Consider the following 27,178-nt stretch of genomic DNA (forward strand, 5'->3'; position numbering starts at 1 on the left):
TCTGGGGCTTCATCGGTTTTATGGTTGGGGTCAACATCTTAGACCTGGTTGAAATCAGCACCTTTGTAGAAGGTCAGGGACACTTGGCCCTACTTCTGTACACAATGAGGTCATGATGATCTTCTCATGACATTCTCACAAATTTTGCCAATACAGTGGCAGAGTGAACAGGCAAGAGCCCCCTCCCTGCTCCTTCCTATGTGCGCTCCAAGACAAGGACGATGGGGAATGGGGAACAATCTTGTCTTGTTGTATCCAATATTGAGTTTGGCCAGCGCTGGAGGTGCAGGAAGTGGGGTATCACACAATACACTGCCCTTTGCCACTCTCATCCCATCCTTATTTTATAACTTGGCTAGGATTCTGCCCATAAGGTATCTAGGGCAGGATCAGGTCCAACCCCTTCTGCTGTACATATCTTTATATATCGCTAGCATTCTCTGTCAATTTTTCTAGTGCTTTTTATTTACCTCCCCATTACTGGGGGTATCCATCCATGCCTCGTCTTTGGTTCACGTGACTGTAGTTTTTAAAAAGTCTCAGCGCTTTCAAATATTATGACAAACAAACCGTCCCCAACCCCCATGATGCTCAGGACTCTGAAAATGTCACTCTATATCTTCTTCATAGAAAAAAAGGTTCTTTTTTAACTAAACAAAGAGAGATAGAAAGTATGACAAACATTTAGCATGTCAGGTGTTTCTTTAAGAAACAAAATCATGAAAAGAAGTAAAATATTTTTAATATACCATATTTCTTCGATTCTTGCACTTTTTTCCCATATAAACATCTCTAAAAATGGGGTGTGTCTTAGAATCGCGGGTGCGTTTATTATTTCTTAGAATCAAAGCTTTTTTTCTGTTGGTGGTACTGAAATTAGAGTGCGTCTTACAATCGATGGCGTCTTAGAATCGAAGAAATACAGTAATTGACTTTTTAAAATAGTATTCCCTTCCTCCCTAGCTTAAACTAACACATTGGAATATTCTTTTTTGGGCTACTTTTGCTGAAAGAAGTGTATCTGTGTTGAAATTTTGCGTTCAGCTGCTATTCTTGTTAACTTTTTCAGGATCAAGCTTTCCTTTTGCATAGTCTGAAAGATATTGAGAAAGATCTAGATTTTAATATTTAATTTTAAGCAAGAGTTTAATCACTATTGCAGTTTTGAGCTTATACGTGTTTGCATTTCTGATGTAGGAGATAAACCCAGAACAGTTTGTGGGGTTGGTAAATTTTAATTGTCAAGAATGACAAATCAACACACACTGCCCTCTAAAACTATGGACTGGTTCGGACATAATGCTAAACCACAGCAACCCTTGTACTCGCCTGCTGCCTTTCCTCTCCCAGCACGGCCATCAGGAGGGGCTTGGAAGTTTTCGCTTTCATTTTATTGTAACTTCGGCTTACGGTGTCATCCAAATCCAAACATACTGTGATTCACTTTAACTATGGTTAGGGGAAACAAGCCAACTTCAAATCATAGTTCATAAATCTGCATTGTTTTCATTAACTATGGTTAAGATAAACCATAGTTTAATGTTTGAACAACATAGTAATCTGCAGCTAAATCTAAAATGGAAGCAGAAGCTTCCAATCTCTTCCTTGCAGGCTGCCCCAAAGGTTTAGCAATACGTCTGAATGCAGCCATTATTTAATCACTCCCCGCCCCCCACATTTGTCAAAAGATGGAATTTTGCAGGGGGGAGCCCAGTTTTCTTTTCTTTTAAAAATGTATTAGGAAGTATTTTTTTAAATAATGAGTTTGGTAGGGGAAATTATTTTTGTTTTCTATTCTCCCCACCCCACCCCAGTATGTTCATTCAGTTTGGGGAGGGGGAGATTTATACTAAAAAGGAACTAAATTTGGAATAAGAATTTATATTTGCAAGTTTGTATACCTCAAATTTCATAACAGCTTGGCACTGGAATTTCAGGGGTAGGCGGGAAATCAAATATAAGAGATAAAATTCTGGGAAAGTAGTAAAAAAACCAAAAACTGCCAAGATCTGAAATGCATGAGATGTTGGAGGTTTGGGACATTTAGGACAATTTCAGATTTCGCTGGTTTCCAAATATAGGTGGATTGTTTGTTTCCGTGTTTAGTTTCCCCCCCCTTTCTTTTCCACACTGACATTTCCTCGCTCTTTGATGTTATTTTAGTGTTCTCTCTTGTTCCTGCATAACTTGTAGAGGTTAGAGGTCCTTGTCCCGTTTGGAAAAAGCTACAGCTCTGCTTTCTTCCTATTTCTTTCTTTAGCCATCCCTGATGGGCCCTGAATAAAGTGTACATAGAGCAGGGTCAGGGTGATGGCGATTTACCCCAAGTGGCCCCTGGGAGGGGGGCAGATAATGATCTTATTGCAGTGTAAAGCCATCTTGCACACTTTTCTGCCTCATTCCCTTCCTTCTCGGACCCGTACCCCCTCTTTCCCCACCAAAGTCAAATCAAGGGCTAATGACCCTCCACTCCAACCCCATTCTTTTTCTGGGGCTGGCGGGTTATATTTTTCATTTCTGAACTTCTCAATGCAAAACCTTGAAGGAGGTGGTGTGTGTGTGTCGGGGGGGGGGGGTATTCTCCCGAAAGAGAAATGTTTGAAGGGTGGATTTGAGGAAAGGGGTGCTTAATACCTTGAGGATGTGCTCCTTGATGCAACTTGGAGGAAGGATCTGGCCTGACTCAGAGCAGCCCATATCGTAGATAGTTGGCTTTCAGATTTTAAGCTTTCAGCAGACTCTTTCCACATTGGCCCATCTGTTGTGCTTCCCAAGCAAGTAGCAGAAGATTCTAGGGCTATGTTTTAGATCCATACTTAGGGCTGCTTCCACACTAGGACTCTTCAGCCACTGCTTTTCCTAAATGAGATGGAAGCAGAAATAAAACAGCACAATCATTTAATCGTAGTGCTACATTATCCCACAATCAAGATCCCCACCCACCCCATGGCCAACATCCTTCCATAATGTTTACTCACATGAAAGTCAGGTTCAACAAAGGTTCCCAGCGACAGCAATTAAAAGTGTCCTTTTGTAGTTTTAGCTTCCTTCCTTCCTGATTTTGGGGAAGTTTTTTTTTTAGTGATGAATGGCCTATTAATTGCATCATGAATAGCTTATCTTAATTGCTCCAGTGTCAGTTTCTGTTCCTGCAGGGCAGGGGGTGAGCTTTAATTCGTGATTTGCTCTCATAATTTTTAATAATAAAATAGCTTTATTTTGCTATTTTTAAAAATTAAAAGAGAAAAAATAATAATGAGAGGAAACCAAAATTTAGAGGTGAGGTAAGCAATGTGATGTACCCAGGCATCTTTCATGGCACCCAATGAGACACCCTACTCCTCTCAGTTTTTATTTAAAATTTCTCTTTCTCTCTCTTGCTCTTTAGAGAGAGTGAGCGGTTAGTATAAAGTGACACAACAGCAAAGCAACAAGGAGGCTCTGGATCCACTGTGGATGCAGTCAGTCTTAAGGTAAAATGTATAAGAAAGATAGGAAGACTAACAACAGAGTATTACAATATATGTTTTAAGCTAAACGTTTCACCTTCTGCCCTCATCATTAGCTATGCTGTTAAATTCCTCCTGGCAGCTAGGAGATCTGAAGAAGCTAGATCACACTCATAACCTGACTGACCTGACAATGGATCTTTAGTTAAGATTTCTAACCAGTCAGAAGACATGGATGAAGACCTAGGAGAACCTGAAGTTACCGCATGATGGGACTTTCAAAAGCAGGAAAATTTTCAGGCTTCCATGATCTCCTGGAATGGTTCAAAGAAAGGCGTAGGAACACAAATATCTGAAAGATGTGATCCTAGCCCCATAAGTGCCAATATCCTAACAGGTCAAGTTTCACAGAATGTTTGTAATACACAGAGATATGTTGTTAGAACTTGCACCAATGCTTAATGATCCATGAGAACATAATGTGGCAAGAATAACAGAAAATGTCTATTTTGAAGAGAAGACCTGTTCAGAGTCATTTCTCGAGCTTTGGAGCCATTTATTTATTATTTATTGCATTTACATCCCACCTTTTTCCTCCAAGGAACCCAAGGTGGCATATATAATCCTCCTCTACTCCATTTTTATCCTCACAACAGCAACCCTGTGAGGTAGGTTGGGCTGAGAGTCTGTGACTGGCCCAAAGTCACCCAGTGAGCTTCCGTGGCTGAGTGGAGACTAGAACCCGGATCTCCTGACTCCCAGTCCAACACTTTGACCACTACACTACACTACATGTTATGAGGTTAATAGTTGAAACATATCCCACTCTGGTGTTTAATTCTTAACAAATCAATAGGCTAGTTGCGACTCCCAAGACTGGTATCCCGAGAGAAAAGTGGGCAGCAGCTGTGAGGTGCCCTGTTGGGTAACTGAACCTGAGGCCCAAAACACTGAATATGGTGGGAAAGGTAGGATTCATGTAAATACTGTCCACTTAGCAGCTAAGCCTTATTTACCCATGTCTGATGGGCTCACAACATGGAGACCCCCGTTTGTCAACTCCTTAGTGCATGACACACAGAGAGAGCAATTGCCATTCCACATCAGATTTATATTTACAAGCCATATCCTATGCCTTGCTAAAAGATATTGAAGAGATTTATAAGAACAAGCTTATGTGGCCACCGCAAAAGAGGGAGAATGGAATGGAGTGTCAATAACAGGAGGTACAGGGTGTGTGAATGGGTGTGTGAGGGAGAGTAAGAGAACTGGGGTGCTTCCAGACAGAGGGCTCTTAGTGGTACCAATTAGAAGGCATGGTGTAGCTGCTATTCCACCTTTTTCTCTTTAACAGGTTTTCTGTGGTAAGAAAAAAGCCAGAAGTGGTAGGGAAACATTGGGAGGCTTACAAGTGGACATTGGCATCGGAAGGATCGCCTGTAAAGTTCAGTGAATGAGGCAGGGTGATGGTGTTATAAAAGCCTCATCTGGAAGCACCAACATATGCATGAGTGGGTTGAGTTATGGCACCAAATAAATTCTAATTTATTCCTCAGAATTCTCAGAGTCTGTCATAAATGCCTTCCCGATTTGCTCACATCACCAAGGCCATATCAGAACGAGAGACCTCACCTAAACCATGTTTTTAATGGCTTAACTCCGTAAAAACAATCCTATATTTATGAGGGTGCTGCAAAATTTGTTAGAGGACTTCTCATAGAACTGCAATTTCCACAGTAGCATGATAGTATGAGTCACGTTTGGGAAAACATTTGTGCCTTGTGTGAGAGTGTGTGTGTGTGTGTGTGTGTGTGTGTGTGTGTGTGAGAGAGAGAGAGAGAGAGAGAGAGAGAGAGGGAAGGAGGACGGACTCTGGTTAGAGTGTGTGTATTCGATTTGCTGTTGGAAGAATGTGTATGAGAGAGAATTAACTGAGGAGGGTGTGATCAGGGCTGGCCCTACCATTGGGCAGAATGAGGCCGTCACCTCAGGTTGGGGAGATGGCAACAGGATTTTGGAGGAGAGAGCTGTGGGCCATGCAACCTGCCCTATGACCCCAAAGTTAGCCTGTACAGTGAAAGACGCTGGCCCCATTGTCAGTGTTAAAGAAACAGTCCAGTCAGCTTTTGTACATAGAAGGGAGAGGGCGCCATCTTATTCTTTGTCTCAGGCAGCAAAATGTCTTGGGTGTGACTACTTTTGTTGTGGGAATGTATGGCAAGAGGTTGATACTAGCTATTTCTCTTATGGGAATGTGTAAGGGAAATGTACATAAGAGAGTAGGGAGTGTGTGTGTTTTTATTGGTGAGGGGAATGACTAATTAGCAAAGACTGCTTCCTCTCACTTAATGGGGTTTTCCCCAAATTGCTGCTTCCCTAAAGCAAGCTTGTTAAGAGGTTTCTCCTCCATCGTCTGAGGCCTCCACTACTGCCGTTACCGTTTTCACTGCTCTTTTTGTGGTGTGGTGAAAATTTACAGAACACTCAGGGCTCATCTACACCAAGCTGGATATTCCACTATGAAAGAGGTATGAACATGGTATATAAAAGGCAGGAGCCATACTACTGCTTTATAGCGGTATTGAAGTACACTGACAATTGTTGGGGCCCCTGACACATACCATATACCGCTTTCATACCACTATATCCTGCTTGGTGTGGCTCCTGCCTTTTAAATACCACTTTCATACTGCAATATCCTGCTTGGTGTAGATGAGCCCTCAGTATGTTTGGGATGACCAATTTTAGAATCTTCTCACCTTTCTGAGGTTGCGTCTTTAAGGGCAATTCCTTCTTCTAAAGTTGCACTGGCCTTTCCTTCCTTTTAAAAGTTGAGTTGTAATCTCCCTCTTTCTGAAACCAGTTTGGAGATTTTGGGTTCTTCCAGCCGCTAAGCGCTACCAATCGAAAGGCATTGTGCATCTGGTCCCTCTTTTCTTCCTTAATGGATTTCCTGTGGTAACAAAACAATGACAAGAAGAAGCAGTGGGAAAACACAGGAGGGTTACAAATGGAAGATGGCATTCTCTGGACCCCCTGTAGAATTCTGTGTTTGAGACAGGTCAATTGCACAATAAAAGCCTTGTCTGGAAGCACCTGTATTCCTTTTGGAATTGTATTGGAGATTCCATATTTCTAGAGATGAATTTGTGTCTTCATGTTTCTACAGTTGACCCATTCTTTGACTCTTTCTCCTAGAAATGAATCCTTTGTTGTAAAGTTGGGGTGGTATTTTTGTCCTTCTAGAGATGGGCAATCCCTCCCTTTAGAATGGAACTGGGCAGCTTCACTAAAAGTTGCCAACAGGACTCTCCTCATAGAGTTGAGTTAGAATATTGCTTTCTTTTCTTTTCTTTTCTTTTTTTAAGATGATTTGTTATATCCTTCCTTCTGGAGTTAGGTTGATTGCCCTCCTTTTTTAGGATTGGGTCATCTTCCAACGGCAGGTGAGGAGCCCTCTTCACGTGATAAAGTTCTGGAGAACTTCCATTGCCTGCTGGCATGCATATTCATCAATCGCTGTGATTTTGGTCAGGCTTTTTGTTTGATTTTGTTCAATTTTTAATAGAAGAAAAAGAACTGTGTATTATATATATATATAAATATAAATGTATTGAACAGAGACTGTTTGGGAGATACCGATGTCTCTTTCTCTCACACATCATTTGACAAAAGATTAAAATAAGCCATACACATGGTCATACCAGCAAACCCAGACCTGGGAGCATCAGGTGCTCATTCTAATCCACCGCTGGGTGTGGCAGACTTAATCATAGGTGGGCTGGGAGGTATGTGGGTGAATCCAACAAAGTTGTGTGCGATTCCATACATGAGTGTCCGTGTCCCAGATCTTCTTTAACCATGCTCCTCAATTCCTAGATGTTAAAATGTGGGACAGAACTGCTCCTCCACCTTACTATTTTCCTTCATGGCGATACAAGAAAGGAAAGGTTTATAGTAATAGATGAACCACAGTGTGCTGGTGTGTACAACGGCTACTCAATCAGTGTATTCAGTGTGCAAATCATTAGTGTTGTGCTTCTAACAATATGGTACAGAAATTATCTTAGGGTAGGAAAATAGTAATATGTGAATGAGCCCACAGTGACTCTTCAGAATGAAAAAATGGGGGGAGGGTTTCAGTGATAGGAAATCTAATAGACCTGAAACACTTGGTGAGCAGATGAGAGACTCTGTAGAGCCACCAAGAGTTAGCAGATGGCAGTAGAAAATGGTGTCCAATACAATATGGGACACGTGAAGGATAACTTAAGCCACTTGGCCTAGGAGCCTTGCCCATGACCAAGAAGTCTCCTGCAAGTGCTCGTAGCAGATTTACATCCAGCCAGTTCTCTTTCTTGGTTTGTTCTCACAATTTCTATTTCTGGAGTTGTAAACATGTGAGAATTTCCTCCTGAAATCACTGTTTCACTTTTTATTAGTGTTCACAGCTTCTTTTTAGTACCTCCTCTTCCCGCACACTATCTCCGCTTTACTGCTTTATCGCTGAAAACCATTTCTGTTGATGCAGCAAAGCTGTTGCTGTGTGGATTGGAGACACCCAAGACACTCTTTTCCTTCCCACTGCTCCATGGGAAGCTTTGGATTGTGGCCATGGCATCCTGTGGTGGGGGCAAAAGCAAAATTATGATCAAAACCAGTTTTCGTGGACTAAACTACACATGGCAGGCAGTTCTCTGATTCTTTTCTCTTGGCATGTAAAATGGAAAAAAAACCACAGAAGGTTGTAATGCGCTGTTGAGGACAGGGCTGCTTAACCCTTTCCCTTCCTACCACTGGTCCATTCAGAATGACCCCATCTGTTTCCCCCCCCCCCCATGGAGAAAGATATAGGGTTCCTGTATGATGTCCTTGGTGTGGGAAAGCAGTGAGGGAGACCACTTTGGATAGACAAATAGAAGGGAAGGGACAAGTTAAGCAACTCCTTCCCACTCTCAAGCAGAGGACAGATCTACACTAAGCAGGTTATAACACTATGAAAGCGGTATATGGAATGTGTCATGGGCCTGAACAGTTGTCAGTGTACTTCAATACTGTCATAAAGCAAGAGTGTAGATCCGGCCAGAGTCTACAAAATGTTTGGTGGAGGAAGAATGGCAGAATTGCCCCTCACGTGCAATTGGCATACACATACATACATACACATACACACACACACAAGCTGTCGCCATCCCTCTCTTTCCTCCCCATGTTCAAACTCATATTGCACACAACTTTCAGGGTGCCAGATTTACAGTGCAACCCCATGGGCATTTACTCAGAAATGAGTTCCCACTGCGTTTGGTGGAGGTTTACTTCTGGGAAAGTGTGTGTAGGATTGCAGCTTAATCAGGTAAAAGTAAATGCTATTTAAAGCAAAAAACAAAATTCTTTACAAATTAATACAAAATTGAACTGAATCAAGTTTCAGCAATTAGGATTTACAAGCAAAGCTCCACAATACCTGGGCTTATTTTTCTCCCAAGCCCATGAGTTGATGTTGTTTAAAAGACAGATCCATTTGTTATAAAGGTTCTCTAGAATTGCTGTAATTCTGTTTTTTTGTTTTTCCAATAAACGAATGTTTCCAGCTAATCCTGTGGAATTTTTCCCCCCTTGATGAGCAACACTGCTAACATATTGATGGTTCCGGAATGGGTGAATAACTAAGGATCACCTTGCACAGGTTATAGGAATCCTTCATCTGGCACTCAATGCCCATGCTTCTTTACTGCTTACATATGCAGCTGGTTCTACCATGAGGAAGAGTAAGAAAATTGCCTCAGTTTGCAGTTTACGGATACCATTAAAGGGTAGGAAATTGACAATAACTTAATTTACTTTTACAAATTCATTTTACAAACCATACAAACACCCTGTGTATCTTTGCACTCAGCCCTGTAAAATGCAATAATTTGGTTTGGGGCCATAAAACTTATTTTTGGAGGGTCAAGGTGATGGAAAAGAGTGATTTTTATAGTGTGCTTTGTCACAGCAAAACATATACATATATGTCACAGCATGACATATGCACATACGTGACAACAGAACCATGGGTTTATATGCATCATCAGTTTGGGGGAAAGACCAGGGCCCTATCTACGTGGGGCATTTACTCTGGTTCTACTGCGTGTCTGAGACTATCATGGCACATGAACCACACCTCTTTCCATAGCAAGTATGGGTTTTCATGCTGTAACATCCCCCCCCCCTTTTGGGGGGGGCAAACTTGTTTTCTGACAGATTTTCCCATCACGGCGGCTTTAGTACAGTTTATGTGGCCTCAACTGCCTTTGGTGCGGAGTTTGTGTGACCTCAGTTGCTTTCAGGGCAGGCTGGGGGGAGCAATGCTGATTGCCAGAACAGAAAGTTGCGTCATGAAAGGATGAACACAAGGAGTAGGCTAAACATGTCTACTCAGAAGTAACTCATTGCCTTCAATTGCACTTTACCAAGAATCCCTTTGCCTGCTGGACCAGTGAATGTGCGCATTAATTTAATGAACTTAAAGGGTGATTGCTCCCAAGTGACTCTTATTCCTGCCGTGAAAGGGTGGATATGAGGAGAGGTTTGGCTCAACATGTCTACTCAGAAGTAACTTATTCTCCTCCAATGCACTTCACTGAGCATGTGAGTGGGGAGAGGCGCAACCTCCACTCTTATGAAATAATGAAGGTACAAAGGTCTGCAACCATTTTAAAAGCTGATCACTCCCTTCCCAAATGACTCTTATTCCTTCCAAGAAAGGGTGGCCATGAGGAGAGGTTTGGCTAAACACGTCTACGTGGAAGTAACTCATTGTTTTACATTGAACTTCAGTGAGCACGGGGAGGAGAAGGGTGGGGAGCAAGCCTCCATTCATTTGCTGCCCCACACCTATGCAGTTGATGATGTTCACCTGTACTTGCGAGGCTCCGCCCACCCAACCCCCAAGTAATGCAGCTGCCATTTCCCACATGAAAGAGGCTTGTGTCTGTGTAATGTATACACTGTTTTAATGGCTACGTTTGCCCCAGAAGGAGCAAAGCCGATTTCATGAAAATCCAGATTTAAACGGAATCACCTCAGAAAGCACCTCCGTGTAGATGGGCCCCAGATCTACACTGTATGGTAGGTTTAGGGTAGATAGATTTCCTTCTCCGCAATGACTTGGCTTGGCTGCCTGTTCGCACATAAAGCCCGAGGAAGCATACTCACCAATAAACAAAGAGAAATACAAGTACATGTACCTCTTTAAAGATTGATATGTTTCTCTGCTTCCATTTATCATGTGAATAGAAGCAGAGTTAAAGTGAGTAAAAGACCTCAGCCCTCTCAATTAGTCATGTGAACCCTAATTTAACAACGTAGAACAAATTATTACGTGCCATCAAGGTGACATTTATATTAAGTCAGTCTGTCGAAATAGAGCAATAAACCATCAATCAAATCAAAATTAATTGTCTTAAACATCAACAGTTATCAGGGGAGAAAAGATGTTTAAAAGATGGTCAAAGGAACTATACATCAGCTCCAGGAAAAACACACAGCACTTTACTTTTATGCCAATGATTTCATGGTTTTGTCCTTACAACATGCGAAAGATCAACTAGATCAACAAAAGAGATATTTTGAGAAGTACAAGGTATTTAAGCAATTTACAGAACTCAGCAGTGAGATGAATACCTCCCAAAGTATTATTCCAGGTTTATGGAGCAGGAACCTAGGGCCATCTTTTCTTCCTGACCTAGCTATTACAACTTTTTAAAACTGAATGGCAGGCAGAAATTCAGCAGGTACAACTCTCTTCATATTTGCCTCTGCGCAAAGCTGCTGCATCAGTTGAATTTCTGCCAGTACAGAACTTCCAGACTTTGTCACATGTTTTGTTTTAAGGGATACACATAAAAATGTTATACGTGAAGATGTTTCAGGATGTACGTCTCTCATCGGTTCAAAGAAGTCAGGATAAATTGTAGCTCCATTTTGCACGTACACACACATATGGAGATCAACAGGGATTGGTTGCCACGTAATATACAGCATGGTTCTTGGTGGACAGCTGATGATGGCACATATTTTGCTTTTTCTCACCATCCACCCTTTTAGGAAAAAATGTCACGTATGATGAAGCAGCTACCACCAATGTGCTTATCCGGAGCTAAGGTATGCACGCTACTGGTCCTGTCTGAAATATCGGTACTATTTGAGATTATGCATTTTTTCTTCAAATATGACAAGTTGAGCTAATATCTCTCTCCACACCTCATTAACATTCAAGATTATCTCCCTGAGCAAGCAATTTACATAGATCATCTCATTAGTATTCTTCAGCAGTTAATCTTGATTCAGGCTGTGCTTCAAATCTCTCCCTCCGTTAATTTATTAATATTCAAGCTCACTTAAAGCAGGGCTGTCAAACACAGGATGCCGGGGGGGGGGGGGGCTGATTAGTCCCCTTGGGGTCTCCAATGTATCCTGAGGCACCCTTGCCACATTCCAATCACTGCAATTATTTACAAGGTCACAAGTGGAAGCTCTTAGCTGAGCAGAGGAACTGTGGGCAACGGCTGCTATCTCATCCAGGTCAACAGATCTTCTTCCATTCCTTTTACACAGCATTTATGAATGACGAATAGTGAAGTGAGCGTAGCAGAGTTCCATTTGCTGGAATCCACACAACCAAGCTCCTGGCTTTGTTCCTTTTTGTTTCTTTTCCTTCCAATGCCTCCCTGCTCTCTGAGTGTTTGCAATCCACGCGCACAAAAAGCTGCACAGAAAAGAGTCCCTAAGTAAGTGCCCCTGTGGCTTGTGTGCTTCCGAGGTGGATATGAGGCAGGCAACTGACGCTCCCACCTATGGCGGTGAACATCTTGTGGTGGGGGTTGGTCGTCAGGAAGAAGAGTTGGAAAAAAATGAGGTGGAATGATGCCAAAGAAAAAAGTTAACATGGCTGCACGCGCAAGAGACGATGTTCTTTGTTAATTGCAGCAAAGGTTGTTGTGATTCATAAGTGTGCTAATATAGGGTGATCTTATGGAAAGGAGGACAGGGCTCCTGTATCCTTAACAATTGTATAGAAAAGGGAATTTCAGCAGGTGTCATTTGTATGGTATTCCCCGTAGTAACCTATGGCTGCGAGAGCTGGACCATAAGGAAAGCTGAGCGAAGGAAGATAGATGCTTTTGAACTGTGGTGTTGGAGGAAAATTCTGAGAGTGCCTTGGACTGCAAGAAGATCAAACCAGTCCATACTCCAGGAAATAAAGCCAGACTGCTCACTTGAGGGAATGGTATTAAAGGCAAAACTGAAGTACTTTGGCCACATAATGAGAAGACAGGATACCCTGGAGAAGAGGTTGATGCTAGGGAAAGTGGAAGGCAAAAGGAAGAGGGGCCGACCAAGGGCAAGATGGATGGATGATATTCTGGAGGTGACAGACTTGACCTTGTGGGAGCTAGGGGTGGCGACAGCTGACAGAAAGCTCTGGCGTGGGCTGGTCCATGAAGTCACGAAGAGTCGGAAAGGACTGAACGTATAAACAACAAAGCACTGGGTGAAATTCCCTCTTCATCACAACAGTTAAAGCTGCAGGAGCCCTGTCCTCCTTTTCATATGGTCACCCTAGCTAATGACCAGGGACAGCTCCAGGTTATTTATTTATTGCATTTTTATACCGCTCAATAGCCGAAGCTCTCTGGGCAGTTCACAAAAGTTTGGAGGTGACTCTGGGCAAAGGGTCCTCTGTTGGGGCCGTGCTATGTCAGTGGGCCCTGGCTGATTTATTACCTGGCTGTCGTGGCCGTTCTGCCCCCAAAATACATTGCGCTGTGTGTCCATCTAGGCAGTTACTCATATCCAATCCACTTTTACCCCAGATGTTCATCTTTATTTAACATAACATAAACAATAAAGAACTAATGAAGACGGGATTAACACTTAGTAATAGAAAGATGAGATGAGATGAAATGGATTGATGAGTTGAAAAGACAATGGAAAGCCAGGCCTTCAGGCTGCAATACAGAGCTGCAGCAGAAACGCAGGCCTAACGGAGGTTTCTTCCAAACAAAAGGAAGAGATGGTGCAAACAAAATGGAAACTCCTACTAGGGACAACTAATTAATGCAAGGCTTGAAGCAATTGCAAATGCAAAGCCTCAGGGGCAACATCACAAAATAACACCCTGCCCAATTGGGGCAGAACAGTGGCAATGTTAGGCACTTGAGTCTAGCAATTCTATTTCAATGTGTTGATCCAGTCAACAGACCTCACAACAGGATGTATATATCAACTGTACGCTCTCCATTGTAGATGAGGTGCACAACTTGTGGCCCTCCAGATGTTGTTGGACTGCAACTACCATCAGCCCCAGCCAGCATGGTTAATGATCAGGAATTCAGGGAGATGTAGTCCAAAGCATTTGAAGGCCCCCACTTTAAGGAGGCCAGCGTATATTTATTTTATTTATTTAGAATATTTATATACTGCTCCCCATTCAAAATTTGAGTGGTGAACAAGATAAAATAGAATAAAAACAATAAACACACATTAAAAGTAGATTTTTAAAGAAACAAAATGCAAATTAAACCAACAAGATAGCACTCTTCAAATACTTGAAAGGTTGTCCCAGAGTGCAGGACAGGGAATAACGGGCTCAAGTTACAGGAAGCCAGATTCTGGCTAGACCTCAGGAAAAACTTCCTGTTAGAGGTCAATGGAACCAATGACCTAGGGAGGTTGTGGGCTCTCTCACACTAGAGGCATTCAAGAGGCAGCTGGACAACCACCTGTCAGGTGTGCTTTAAGGTGGATTCCTGCATTGAGCAGGGGGTTGGACTGGATTGCCTTATAGGACCCTTCCAATTCTACTTCCAATAACTATGTTTTCAGGAGGTGCTGGAAAGAATACAAAGTTGGCACCTGCCTGATCTCAGAGGCAGGGAATTCCATAGGAAGGGGGTAGGCACCACACTATGGGTTTCAGGCTTAATTATGAACTTCTTCACAGCTCAACAAAAGCGGACAGACTTATCTTTTTTGTTTAAAAAAATTTGCTTGCTAAAACTATAATACATAAAATGTTGGAATTGATATTTTTGGTGAAAAATTACTGTTGCAACCTGTGGACACCTTGTGTATGGTTGGCAAATGTGGCTTTCCAGCTAATTTGACTTTGACCCTCTTGACGTATCGCCTCTCTGAACCATCAGTGACTGAGGAACATTCAGCAGCTGATGAATGCTATTGAGAGAAGGATGGCCTAGGACATCGCTAATTGGCTGCCTGAGCAGTCATTTCCCCGTTTAATCCCACCCTCTCCTAGTGCATCCCATTACATGCATATTTAAACACCTTTCTTTTTCACTCTCAGCTCTAATTAGCTGCTTCCTCTGTCAGTTGGGCGGATTTACTTTTCTCATCTGGCCAATTAGGAACGTGCCCGCTTTGTTTGAATAAGAAAGAATAAGTGAAAGAGGTTTTTCCTGTCAGCCACTTTTCCGTTGCCCATTGGTCACATCGCTACGACAATTTGTCATTTCCTTAACCAGCCTTTCTCGGGAACGCTCACATTCCATTGGCAAAACGCCGCGTCAATCGAACATTTTGAAACTCGCTCCCGCCCAGTTCCTTCCTACAACCGTTAGCAGATAAACAACCCACCTTCCCTTTAAACGCCGCTTTGCCCAAACGTTCATATTCAAATCCCTCCAATCAGGCTCCATGGCGCCACCCCTCCACTACGCCTCTCCCCATTGGCTGCCGACCGTCGCGGACATTGGTTGTCAACGGCTCTCCGCGAGGAGAGGACCCGAGAAGGGAGGGGGGAGGAACGGACCCCCTCCGTTCTAACGGGCTTGATTGGGCGGCCGGGGTTCCAAAGGGGTGTGGCCGGCCTTGGCCGAGGGCTATAAAAGTCTTTGCTAGGCACCGGCCACCCTCATTAAAGTGAGGGTGGCAGAGGCGAGTTCTTAGCAGCCTGGAGGGGGCGAAACGGAGGGGGGGAGGCTATCTGATATCCTGTTACCCCCCTCCTCACCGTAAATACATGAAAAAGGAGGAACTTCTTAAACGAGAGGGTCTGGCGTCTTCTCAATAGGGATAGAGGCTGTCTGACACCCCCACCCCCAAATCTAGACCCCCAGAGTGCTAGGTTAGGGGGTAGGTGCATGATCAAAAGTGATTTAAGTATAGATCAAGACGCATATGTGATCCTTCCAAAGATCAGGGTTAAATTGTGCTACTTTACAACCCTCTGTGCAGACCCAACACAATGGTGAGTGGTTTCTGGATCTCTATATCCACCTGCTTGAAGTTTCTCCCTTCCCTATGGGACCCACTAGAACTTGGATGGGGTTGGTGGGAATTCCGTGTCCCTCCATACAAGGGGTCTTATATTTGTGTATACATGCAAGCACGTGTGTAAGTAAAATCCGTCTGAGTCTGGATCATTGCCTAGGGGCTCTGTTCTGAGTTGTGGGAGGATCTGGCTCCCGTGTCATCTGTAGTATTTGCTTGGGATATGATTCCAGTATCTAGCGTGGATGATGTCTGTTAATATTAGTATTTATGGGTTAGATGGTGAAAGACTATTGAAGTCTCATGTTGGGATAGTGTGGAATCTTGTGATCCTGTCTAAGGTGTATAGTCTAAGGTCTAATGCCAGGCCAAAACTAGGATGCCCAGATAAAGTCCTCAATAGAAGTTCTAGTGACACGAAGCAAGGTATAGATGTCTTAAGGCAGACTGGGGAGAATATGCACCACTCTTATCCTCCACAGACACTGGCTCTTAAAATGTAGTGGATGAGGCCTGTACTTTCTGGTGTGGACTTACTATATTATGGACTTAAACTGGGCCTTAAACTGTGGGGAAAGAGGAGTTGAAAGTAATTTGCACTTCTGGATAGGATGATGCCTTCATCGCTCAGAGCATTTGTTTAAAACTTCAAACGTCAAAAGAGTTCAAGGGAGGATGGAATTTGGTTTGGAAGATGTGGGGCCACCCTTGAAACAACTCTTGAAAGTTCCTGCTTGTTGCACTGTGCCCCCATCATTCCTTTGTTACAATTTTGTTAGCCTTCCTCTCATCCCTTGCATGCATGACCTGTGGCTTGCCTTATGGGCCGTCCTTATGTAAAGCACACTGTATTGAGACTCAGGAAGGTCTGTTTAAAAAACCCAAATGCTTATTTGGGAAAGTAGATTTCTTACCACTACCAGAGTAAGTAGCTGCTTCTTAACAAGTCAGCTTGGATTTTCTGGAATGTAATTCTCGGTTTGATGCCCGATTGGGATCATGTTTGTTGAGGAATGTTTTATATCAACTGCATTTATGAATGCAAAAGCTTAATTTCCCCTTTCTATGAGGCATCTGTTTTTTGCACTCTCACACCTCACAGTTTCTTTGATTCTGGGTGCAAGGCGTTCTCCTTAGGCCTCTTCCTGCTTTTATCTTTCCAGCTCCAAACAAAAAAAATGCCAGCATCTTGCATAGTAATATTTAGTTCTTATGATGTATTGTTCTTTTAAAGACCAATATGTGAAAAATTATCTTGGTTAGAGATGTTCAAATTAAGGCTACTATCTTATGCACACTTACTAGGGAGTAAGTCCCATTGAACTCCATGAAACTTATTTCTTAATAAACATGGTTAGGATTTCATGTATTTGGGGTTATTTTTGTATCTGGTCAGCTTTATATTTCTTTTGTGTCAGGATTTAGGAAGGTGTAGCTCTCTTTGAATAGTTTTTTTTTAATTTCTTTTCTCCAAATTTGGAGAAAACTTCCATTTTTGTAAACTATCCCACCCATCAGTGTTGTTATTGCTAGCGACAGTGTTATTGGTGTTATAAAGCTTTCTTGTTTGTGTAGATTTGGGGTGTAGTGAAGGCCATGAAGTTGCTCCATTTCAGAAGAAGACTGCTTTATGCTCTCTAAACCCGTTAGCTTTTTAAAACTCTTTTGTCTTGATTTGATCTATTTAGGCCTTTGGCTCGCTTGAGTGTGTTTGTGTTTACGCGTGCATTGCTGCATATATCCTTTTCAAATCTTTCTCTTCATATTGAGACCTGCATGATCTTTGACCTTTTGCATGCTTTCAGATGTGTTTAATTGTATACTCTTTCTCAGGGGACAAATCCTTGGCAAGCCGTTGTGAGGGGTGGAGTGCCGAGAGGAATTTCGTAGCAGATGGTTCTGCATGTAGGAGCAGTTTTGTGTGTGGGGTAAAAGTGAGCTTGGGTGATAACTTCACTTCCAAATAATTCAGAATACACTGGACGCTCCTTAACTCTTGATATATTTGAGGAACTGCGTTTTGCAAGAAACGTCGGTGGGGGAGTTAATCACTTTTATTTTAACTAATGCAGGACTGGTGACTTTTGAAAACAGACTAGGAATAGTTCACACAGAAAGCCATACATATCTATCCGGAGTGCTCTATACTATTTTACTCCTTGTTGGCTTTTGAGTATTGTTGGTACTTTGTTTTACTTTTTTTCGTAAGAGATGCTAGAAGGCATCCTCTGATCAAAGGTTTATTAGCCAAGACGAAACATCTTTAGTATTCTGCATCCTTGCTAATATTTTACTGTTCGTTTACTATTCAGATGATCTTCAGGCAACTAACTCTACCACTGCTGGTGGTTTTGTATTTTAAGTTCCCTTAGAGTTAGGATGCTTCCAGATAGAGTTGGTACCCTAAGTACCAGAAAGCACTGCGGAGCTGTTTCATCTTTCCAACCTTAGGAGATTTCTTGTGGTAACAAAACAAGATGGAAGAAGTTGTGGGGAAACACAGGATAATTATAAATCTGAACCCCTGTAAAATTTAGTGAGCAACGCAGGGCGATTCCACAATAAAAGCCTCGTCTGGAAGCATCCTTAGTCCGGCATGGAATCTGGTTTTGTTGAAGGATCACAAGAAAGCGAGAGATAAAGGGATTTTGTACATTGATCTGGGATCACAAATAGTTTTGTGAAGTTTCCTTTCAAAATGCAACTTCCTCCATATTTCTGGCAGAGGGAGCTATTGATGTACACCCCCCCCCCATGAATTACATTGTGGCCAGGTAGACTGGAGGTGGGTTTTTTTTTTCTGAGCTAGTAGCTTTTCTGAAACTGTTTCTAAGATTGTCTTAAATCTCAGTGCCCTTCAGAAGTGAAATGGTTAACACTTCCAGTTGCTTACTGGAGCCAAAGAGAGATATGGAAAGGGAGCCCCAGGAGTGAGATTACACGTGTGAGGTGCTAGGCCAATTTGCTGCTTTTAAATTGGAGGTGGGCTCTGAGACACTTGTGTGGGCAGAAAATCAAGGTTCAGGAGGCCACTGCTCCTTTCGCTATTATTATTATTATTAGTAGTAGTAGTAGTAGTAGAATTGGCCTGAAAAATGGAGGTTAAAAATATATAGAAAATTTACTTGAGATTGTGGGCTCATGGAAATGACTGCTTAAGTGGCGAAAATGTACACACACAGCCCAGATATAGATTGTGTCTGAGGGAAATGTTAAGGTACACGTTGCCCACAGATTTTCCATAGGTGGGTCTGCCAAAGTACAAAAGGTTTCCCTCAGTGACAGTTGTTCTGCGTGTATGTCAGTGTTTGCTGGCAATGCAGGTCGCTGAATTCCTTCTGATGGTGCAGACGAGTATTTGCGGTTGACAGGTGTCTAAGGGCTAGTAAATAGCAAACCACGAGGCCTGTTCAGATGTTGTTTTTCTTCCTCGGGATGGGGGAGGAAGAAGCGCGCCTCCCCTGCCCCTGTTGCGATGAGAAGAGAACAGAACAACTGGACCAAGAGCTCCTGTGAATCTCCCAAGACTAAACTCTCTTTAAAGAGGAGATTCAATCTCGTGGAGTCAAATAAATGTGGAATCTCTTGGTTTTGTCCACTGACAAGCGTGAAGAGGGCAGGGAGAAGGGAAATGTGTGAGGCGGGGTAGGTGGTATATGAGGGAAACCCAACCCCTCCAGAATTGCTTTTCAATTGGCATGTTCGAAAGCCACATTGCAGGGCATACAAACAATAGGCCTAGGGATGGCTGCTCGTGAAATGGCAAAGTCTGCCATGAAAGCTAGCGTGCTTATTTATTTCCTGCCCTTCCTCCAAGGAGCTCAAAGCTGCATATATGGTTTTCCTCCTCCCACTTATCCTCACAACTACGGCAGAGAGAGATTGGCCCAAGGACGCTCAGTGTATTTTGTGGTTTAGTGGGGATTTGAATCTGGATCTCCCTGGTCCTAGTCGAATCTTCCGTTCACTACACCACGCTAGCCCATGCCAGGCAGGATTTGGGTAGGAATTGCTGCTGTCTCTGCAAAGTAGCACTACTTTGTACTTGAAATTTTGGGGCTGACTTTCATCCCTTGGTACACAAAACTAACCTTTTGTTAACTTTGTGGGCGAGGAAGAGCCAAGCCTCTCTTTTCCCGTCCTCAGCACTCAGCAGGAATTATTGCCACGCTTTGGGGATTTGCATCTAGGAGGAAAGTAACATTGCTTTAAAATATTTCTTCTTGACCAGCCGCACAAATGAGTGAATTCACCTTTCCTCCTCTTACTCGGACCTTTTTAGTCCAATCAGATGTTACTTTGCTATTTGGAATGGTGTGTAAACCCCTCTCTGGGTCACCCTTTCTGTCTCTGCTTTTATTTCTCTCTGCAAAAAAAGACTTCATAGACAATCACTTGCCTACAATTTACATTGTAAATTTTAATCAAATGAGCTTTTCCCATGTATAAAACGTCCATGGTTCTTGCTTGCCATAGGCAAATAGCTGAGTTTGCTATTTAGAAATCTGTCTTAAGTTGCACGCTCTCTCTTCCTGGAAGTTTCCGCCTGTATCTTCTCAGGTTGCATGATTTTAATGGGGGAAAATGGGCTTTCTGATGGACTTTAAGCATTGCAATAAGTTACTTTGAAATAAGATGTTATAATTCTTGGGACCTGGATATCTGGCGAAGTGGCGGGTGGATGTTGTCAGGACAAAAGTGTATTTTGAAATGCACAGGTTGGCAATGCGTGGTTTTGTTCTCCCCGTGTTGCTTGAAACAACCAGTGGGGTGGGTGGGTGGGTGGGAATACTACTTGCAGGTAAACTTACTTGGGAAGCCGGCTTGGCTTGTTGGCTGCTTGAATTGGCAAGCTTGGGTGGGTGTGTATGGGAGTGTGTGTGGGGGGGGATTCCTGGGAAGCAAGCACTCCGGCTTCTTGTTTCAAGTGGCAAAGTTGTAGAAAAATCAACATATTCCTGGTGATATATTTTGGGAAATGAGTAACTGCTTAAGGAGGCTCTAACTTTTCTGGGACAAGACTAGGAAGGGGAGCCTTAATGGATGGTGTAGAGGCTGCTCAGACTGCTGGATATACACCAGTTCAGACTCTTACTTACCACAGGGAACTGTCCTCTACCTCAGGGTGGGGGGCATTGTTTCTGAAGAGGGCATTCTTCCCTCAGGGATCGGAGGCCACATGCTAGTGGAAGGCAGGACCAGTAGTGCCCAGAGTCACCCCCTTCTCTCTCTCCCCCCACCCCACGATCTCTCTCCCCACCTAGTGAGTTGCCAAGGGAGGTACAGATCACTCTTGCAGAGGACTGAACTGATCACTTACAGAGGGCTTTTGAAATTGGACCAAGGGCTATATGTTGCCACTCCTGCTCTTCATTTTAGGATGTTTTAACAATGTATACTATGTTTTTAATCAGTATTTTATGTATTTTATACTTACTGTTGTTCCCTGCCTCGATCTAAATGGAGAGGTGGGTAAGAAATATTATTATTATTATTATTATTATTATTATTATTATTATTATTATTCATGCACCTTGCTTTTGTTCCCCATCCCCAAGTAAATCTGAACCTGAAACGATCCCAGACTCCATGCTCACAAATGAGTGTTTGTTGTGCTTAAAGTGGGTCCCTTTCCTGTCATCCGTTGCTGAAGGATCTTGAGCGGATCTATTGGTCGTGGTTGGCGGAGCGTTTCCTTTTTCTGACTCTCTGCTGTCCCTCGCACCCGGGCCAGCCTCTTGCTCTTCAAAAGCACTGGCCACAGGCTCTTGGCAGATTCAGGCAGCTGTTGTTTTATCCAAGAACCACAATCTTCTTCTTTCTCTTTTCCCCTTCCAATCTCTCTCCTGCAGAATTCCAATGTAGAAAATTTGCCTCCCCACGTGATCCGGCTGGTTTACAAGGAAGTCTCCACTCTGACCTCGGACCCACCTGAGGGCATCAAGGTATTCCCCAACGAGGAGGACATCACAGATGTGCAAGTCACCATCGAGGGACCTGGTAAGTAGGGTGCATGGGGGTGGGGGAGTTTTTCCTTTTTGAGGATCTTAAAAAGCAACAACAAAACCCCTCTCAAACAGAGACACAAACAGAGACCTCACGATTTCTGTTTGTGTCTTTACTAAGAAAGCTGTCTGACTTGTATGTTTCTTTTATATTTTTAACTTTTTTTACCGCTTTGTTAAATAGAGTTTAATAAAAAAAACTAAAAACAACAACAAACCGCTCATTTCAAACTGCTCATTAAGTATTTTTGAATCAGTTCTAAATACATATGAACTAGAACGATTTATAAAAAAGGCAATGGCAAGCACTTTTGTTCAAGATGTATATAAGACATCACTTCTTCACATTCAGAAATGCTTTACGTGCTTTTCTTTGGTCAAATTCATCAACAACAACAGAAAAATCAAGCAAGTTTGCCTTGCCAATGTTAATACTGCTCACTCACAGGAGAGCTACTTTGTAACAAAACTTTACCCAGGGGTCCCCCTTTGCCCCTACCAGGGGGAGTTGGAGTAGGCCCCCTCAAAATCATAGGCCCATGCCAACTCCCCCTCCCCCCCGTCTGCCCAGCCCTGCAGACACCTTGTGGGTTAGCTGACAGAATGGGTCTTCTGAGTAAACATGCATAGAGTCCTTTTATGTAAACTGCCTTGGGATGCATTTTTACCGTAAAAGGTATCCTAGAAAAATATTTAGATAAATAAAGTTGCTCTGTTAATATCATGAAACTGCCAAACAGTACAATTTTACATGTTAACTAAGTTACAGTTATTTCATTTCATGTTAAAGCAGTAAAATAAGTCTAGGGGACATGAGAATGCATTTCATTTTCCCTACAAATTTCCATTTTTTTCCCCATGGGGAAAAAACAGCAACTACAAATGAAAAGAAAACTATTTTTCTGTGGCTTCAAAATTTCTGGAAATTGACATGTCTAAAGATTAACTACAGTTTATCACATTTGGCAGATGCTAACAAGTTGTGGCTAGTGAAAGGTGGAAGGGAGTGCCACCAACCTCCTCCTCACGGCCACACTGGAGAGGGGAGTGTGCTAGCCTAAGACTTAGCCTGGCTCTTTCCCGTCATGATGGACTGTTGTATAATGTTATGTGTGCACAGAGCCAGTGTCTCCACTCTTTAGGCAGCATAAGAGAATCTGTGCCTTCTCCAGGACAGCTTGGAATAAATTACCAGTACACAAATTGGCATCCTAATAAACCCCAGTTTTCACTTGCATTTGAAAAAAAAAGTTTCTGGTCCCCCGTGGCTTCAAAAATGAGCATATGCATGGAGATGCAGAATCTCTATTTAGAAGAAATTGAATAAATCGATGCAGACACATGCAAATGTAAATTAAAGTCACTTATACTGGATACAGAGTTCTGATTTCAGATGTTGAAAAGTCAGATTGCGTTGGCCGTAGGAAAAGCACCAGATCCCAAACGTGTAGCTGCTGCAGTATAAGATCCCTTAGCTCCAGTATTTACTCCAGTTGGTAGCAGCTCCCCTGGGCCTTGACCAAGAGTCTTTTCCAGCCTTGGTACCTGAGGCCCTCTTCTGTGCAGCGATGGAGGGAATCGAACTTCAGACTTTCTGTACGCCAAGCATGTGCTCTGCTATTGGGGTACTGCTTCTCCTGGAGAGGTTGACGACTAAGCCCTGGGATTAATTTATTTACAGTGTTTCAAGGACGAAAGTGTTCCCTAAGAATATAATTATGGAAATGTTCACGTAAAACGGTATAAAACAACGTCACACTGCATTAAAAACAATGTGTTAGACCTCCAAGTAATTTGCCAAGGCTGAGCGAAATAAGAACACCTTTGCTGCCTCCTCGCTCATGAAGCCAGAGAAGAAGAAGGTTTCCCGGGGACGCCTGTTTCAGCACCCCAGAGCTACCAACTGGCAGATGACAATCTTACCTTCCCAGAGCAGCCTTCTCCTAACCGGCTGGACTACAGATGAGTTGGACTACAACTCCTATCATTTCCAGCCAGTATGGCCATCTGGGGGTCCCAGGATGGAGGAAGCCTGTCTTAGAGCTTAGACTGGTACGACAGCTACAACCATTCCTGGGCAGGGATAGCCTGGCCGCACAGGGATCCATGCCTTGGTAACCTCAAGACTGGAGGATTGTAATAACATTTTATGTGGGGCCGCCCTTGAGATTGGTTCAGAAGCTACAGCTAGTGTAGAACATGGCAGCTCAGTTGCGCAGTGGAGCTTTTTATTGCATATGTATATGACATCTGTGCTGAAAACTCTGTGCTGGCTGGTGCCAGTTAGCTACCAAGCCATGTTCAAGGTGTTGCTGGCTTCTAAGGCCTTAAACAGCTCAGGAACAGGTTATCTGAGAGACCACCTTGTTCCGTATCAGCCGTCGGGGAGGGCTTGCTGCCCATGCCGTGGCCAACGAAGGTTCATTTGGCTGTGGTGTGGAGGAGGGCCTTCTCAGTTGTGGCCCCTACCATGTGAAATGCTTTCCCCATTGAGATCAGGCAGATTACTCGTGTGGAGTGTTTCTGCCGACAAATGAAGACAGCATTTGTTTGCCCAGGCATTTCCCGGACCACTAGCATTGTCAACAACTATCATTGTTTTATTGTTTTAAGAATTGGTTTAATTGTATTTTATCATGATTTTATTTTCTAAATCGCTTGATGATGATGATTTTAAAGAAAAGCAGTATAGAAATTTCCTGAAATAAAATAAATAAAAAATAGAGGATGGAGTCCTTGGGGCATTACTGGCAGAACTCCAAAAAACCCAATATGAATAGGCATTGGGGATCCGAATAGGCACTGGGGATCCAAATAGGCACTGGGGATCTTGAGCCACAGACCAAACTCTCGTGCTGTCCATGTCAGGGGTAGCCAAGGAAGGGGACATTCTGCAGTGCATTACCGTTGAGGCGCCTTCCCTCTTCTCTTGTCCCCACTGCAGAGGGTACCCCATACTCTGGTGGCCTCTTCCGCATGAAGCTGATCCTCGGCAAAGACTTCCCAGCCAGCCCACCCAAAGGCTACTTCCTGACCAAAATCTTCCACCCTAACGTGGGCGCCAACGGGGAGATCTGCGTCAATGTCCTCAAGAAGGACTGGAAAGCGGAACTGGGCATCCGGCATGTCCTGCTGGTGAGTGACGACGTTAATGAGGTGGCAGCATCCCGGAGTGGTGGCTTTGGGACTCGAATTGGGTTGTGGCGTAGCCTTGTTACTCTCCCTAGGAAGAACCTAGGAAGCTGCCTTAGGTTCCATCAAACCATTTGCCCAGTACTCTCTACTCCACAGGTGGGCAGGAAGTAGATCTCCAGATGTTTTTGGCTTCAGCTACTAACGCTTCCTGACCATTGGCCAGGCTGGCAGGGCTTTTGATAGTTGAAGTCCATCCGGAGATCTGCCTTCTTCTTGCCCCTGGTTTACTCGAGCCTTCCCCAACCTGATGTTTTGGACTTCAGTTCCCATCAGCCCAAGCTAACATGGCCTGTGGTCAGGAATACTGATAGACCAAAACATCTGGAGGGCACTAGTTTGGAGAAGGCTGGTCCACTCCAGCTGGTCGTGGCTGCCTAGGGTCTTGGGCAGAGGTATTTCCCAATGCCTGAGAGCCTTTTAAGTGGACTGGGCAGAGATTAAACCTGAGAACTTCTGCTATGGTTCCTTTCAATCCCGAAGAGCTCCATAATGGGCGTCTTCACGCTGGTTGGCTGGAAATGTTTAAAGCTACGGCACAACCCACCATGATGATCTGCACTGTTAATAATCTAAGGCTTCTGTACCTGGGGGAGCTCCTTTAGAGTTCTGACTGAACTTGGGAGCAGACTCGCCGTCCCACCGCCGTCAAAGCCCACCAGCCACCACTGCCTTCCCGTGTCCTGTCTGCTTTTTCTCCCCCTTCCTCCAATTCTAACTCTGCCCGCTTCCCTGTTTCCGCTCCAGACCATCAAGTGTTTGCTCATCCACCCCAATCCGGAATCGGCCCTGAATGAGGAAGCAGGGCGCCTCCTGCTGGAGAACTATGAGGAGTACGCCTCACGGGCCCGCCTCCTGACGGAGATCCACGCCCAGCCTTCCTCCGGCCTGCGCACCAAGGACCCCGCTGAGCCTTGCTCCTCTTCGGCCAGTGCCTCTGGGGAGGGCCCCATGGCCAAGAAACACGCAGGCGACAGGGACAAGAAACTGGCCTCCAAGAAGAAGACCGACAAGAAGCGAGCTCTCCGGCGGCTTTAGGGGATTGGGGTGGGGTGGGGTGGGGTCTGTCACACAGGGTGGGGTGACGGGCGGCGGGGTTCCACAGTACGTTCTCCATTGCTCCTCTTTTTTTCCCTCCCCCCCCCTTCACTTTGAGACTGCAGTCCAACTCTTGTCTCACCCTTGTCAGATTTTTCTTCTTTTTCGGTCTTTAAGTTATTTAAATTATAAAAGCAGAAAAATCTATTAAATGCCTTTTTTTTCTAAGGAAGGCTCTCAATGTATGGTTGTGCCATCCTATTGATCAGTGGCAGGGGGGCCCCTGCCTTGAGAATACCGTGCCCCCGTCTTTTAAAAAGTACGTTGTCAGAGCTGGAGAAGGTGCAAAATTCAGATGATGCAAGCAGGTTGGGGAGAGAGCGTCTTCCTTTCGGAAGCAGGATTTAAAGCGGTTGCTGCTTTTTGGTTTACGGGGTGGGAGAGAGAGATGTCAAAGAATGAATTTGATACAACCACCAGCTGTGGAACCAGGTGGACAGAAATGATTCTTGTTAAAATTTGGGGTTCTTCCATGGAATTGGTTTGTACAGGAAGAAAAAGTTTCTTTCCACGACAACTAATTGAGGGAGTTTATTGCCTCATGATGTGTTGATATTGCACCAGCTTAGGAGGTTTTGAAAAGGTGTCTGTCTATGTGTCTTTGCTGTGCAAAATGGGACCTCCCATGTTTTAGAGGCGGGGTACCTGTTGACCAGATACTGGGAGGTTCATCGGTTGAGCGTTTTATCACATGCTTGCTACTGCCCACTCAAGTTTTTGTGTGTGCGTCCTTTAGATGATGACGTCTGCCTACCATGCGCCTTCCGCTCCTTCTTGCCTTTTTTCCGTCATAAAATGGATTCCTTTTACTCCTACTTTTTTTTTTTTTTTTTGAAACAGAATGTGACGCCATTTCCTGCTGTGTGCAGGAAAAGCGGCGTGATAAAAACGCCCCCTGAATGGGCCACATGGTCTTTGTTTACTTTCTCTTTCTTCTCTGGGAAGAACGGAAGTAATGTGGGACAGAAGTGGGGGCAGAGACGCGGCGGTAGGGAACCGCGATTTCCTCCCGTCTGATGATGCTCTAAGTTAAATGTGTGTACGGGGGGGGGGGGGTGGCCGTTAGCTGCATGTGGCCTTTTCTGGGAACATCTGCTTTGCTGCTTTTGAAACCTTTGGTCTGGTCCAGCAAGGCAGTTTTTAAAGGCCATTCAGGCT

At 43.8% G+C, this 27,178-nt stretch overlaps 1 protein-coding gene across 1 annotated transcript; it reads left to right on the forward strand.

Moving 5' to 3' along the window:
* The first annotated feature begins 15,202 nt into the window (after positions 1 to 15,202).
* UBE2S (ubiquitin conjugating enzyme E2 S) lies at positions 15,203 to 25,964 on the forward strand. The gene is made up of 4 exons (XM_063137433.1): positions 15,203 to 15,702; positions 21,578 to 21,725; positions 24,675 to 24,865; positions 25,670 to 25,964. Exons 1-4 carry the CDS (start codon positions 15,700 to 15,702, stop codon positions 25,958 to 25,960), a joined length of 633 nt encoding a protein of 210 aa, XP_062993503.1. The 5' UTR covers positions 15,203 to 15,699; the 3' UTR covers positions 25,961 to 25,964.
* Positions 25,965 to 27,178: the final 1,214 nt, after the last annotated feature.

This window comes from Elgaria multicarinata, chromosome 11 (assembly GCF_023053635.1).
Source record: "Elgaria multicarinata webbii isolate HBS135686 ecotype San Diego chromosome 11, rElgMul1.1.pri, whole genome shotgun sequence".
NCBI lineage: Eukaryota > Metazoa > Chordata > Lepidosauria > Squamata > Anguidae > Elgaria > Elgaria multicarinata.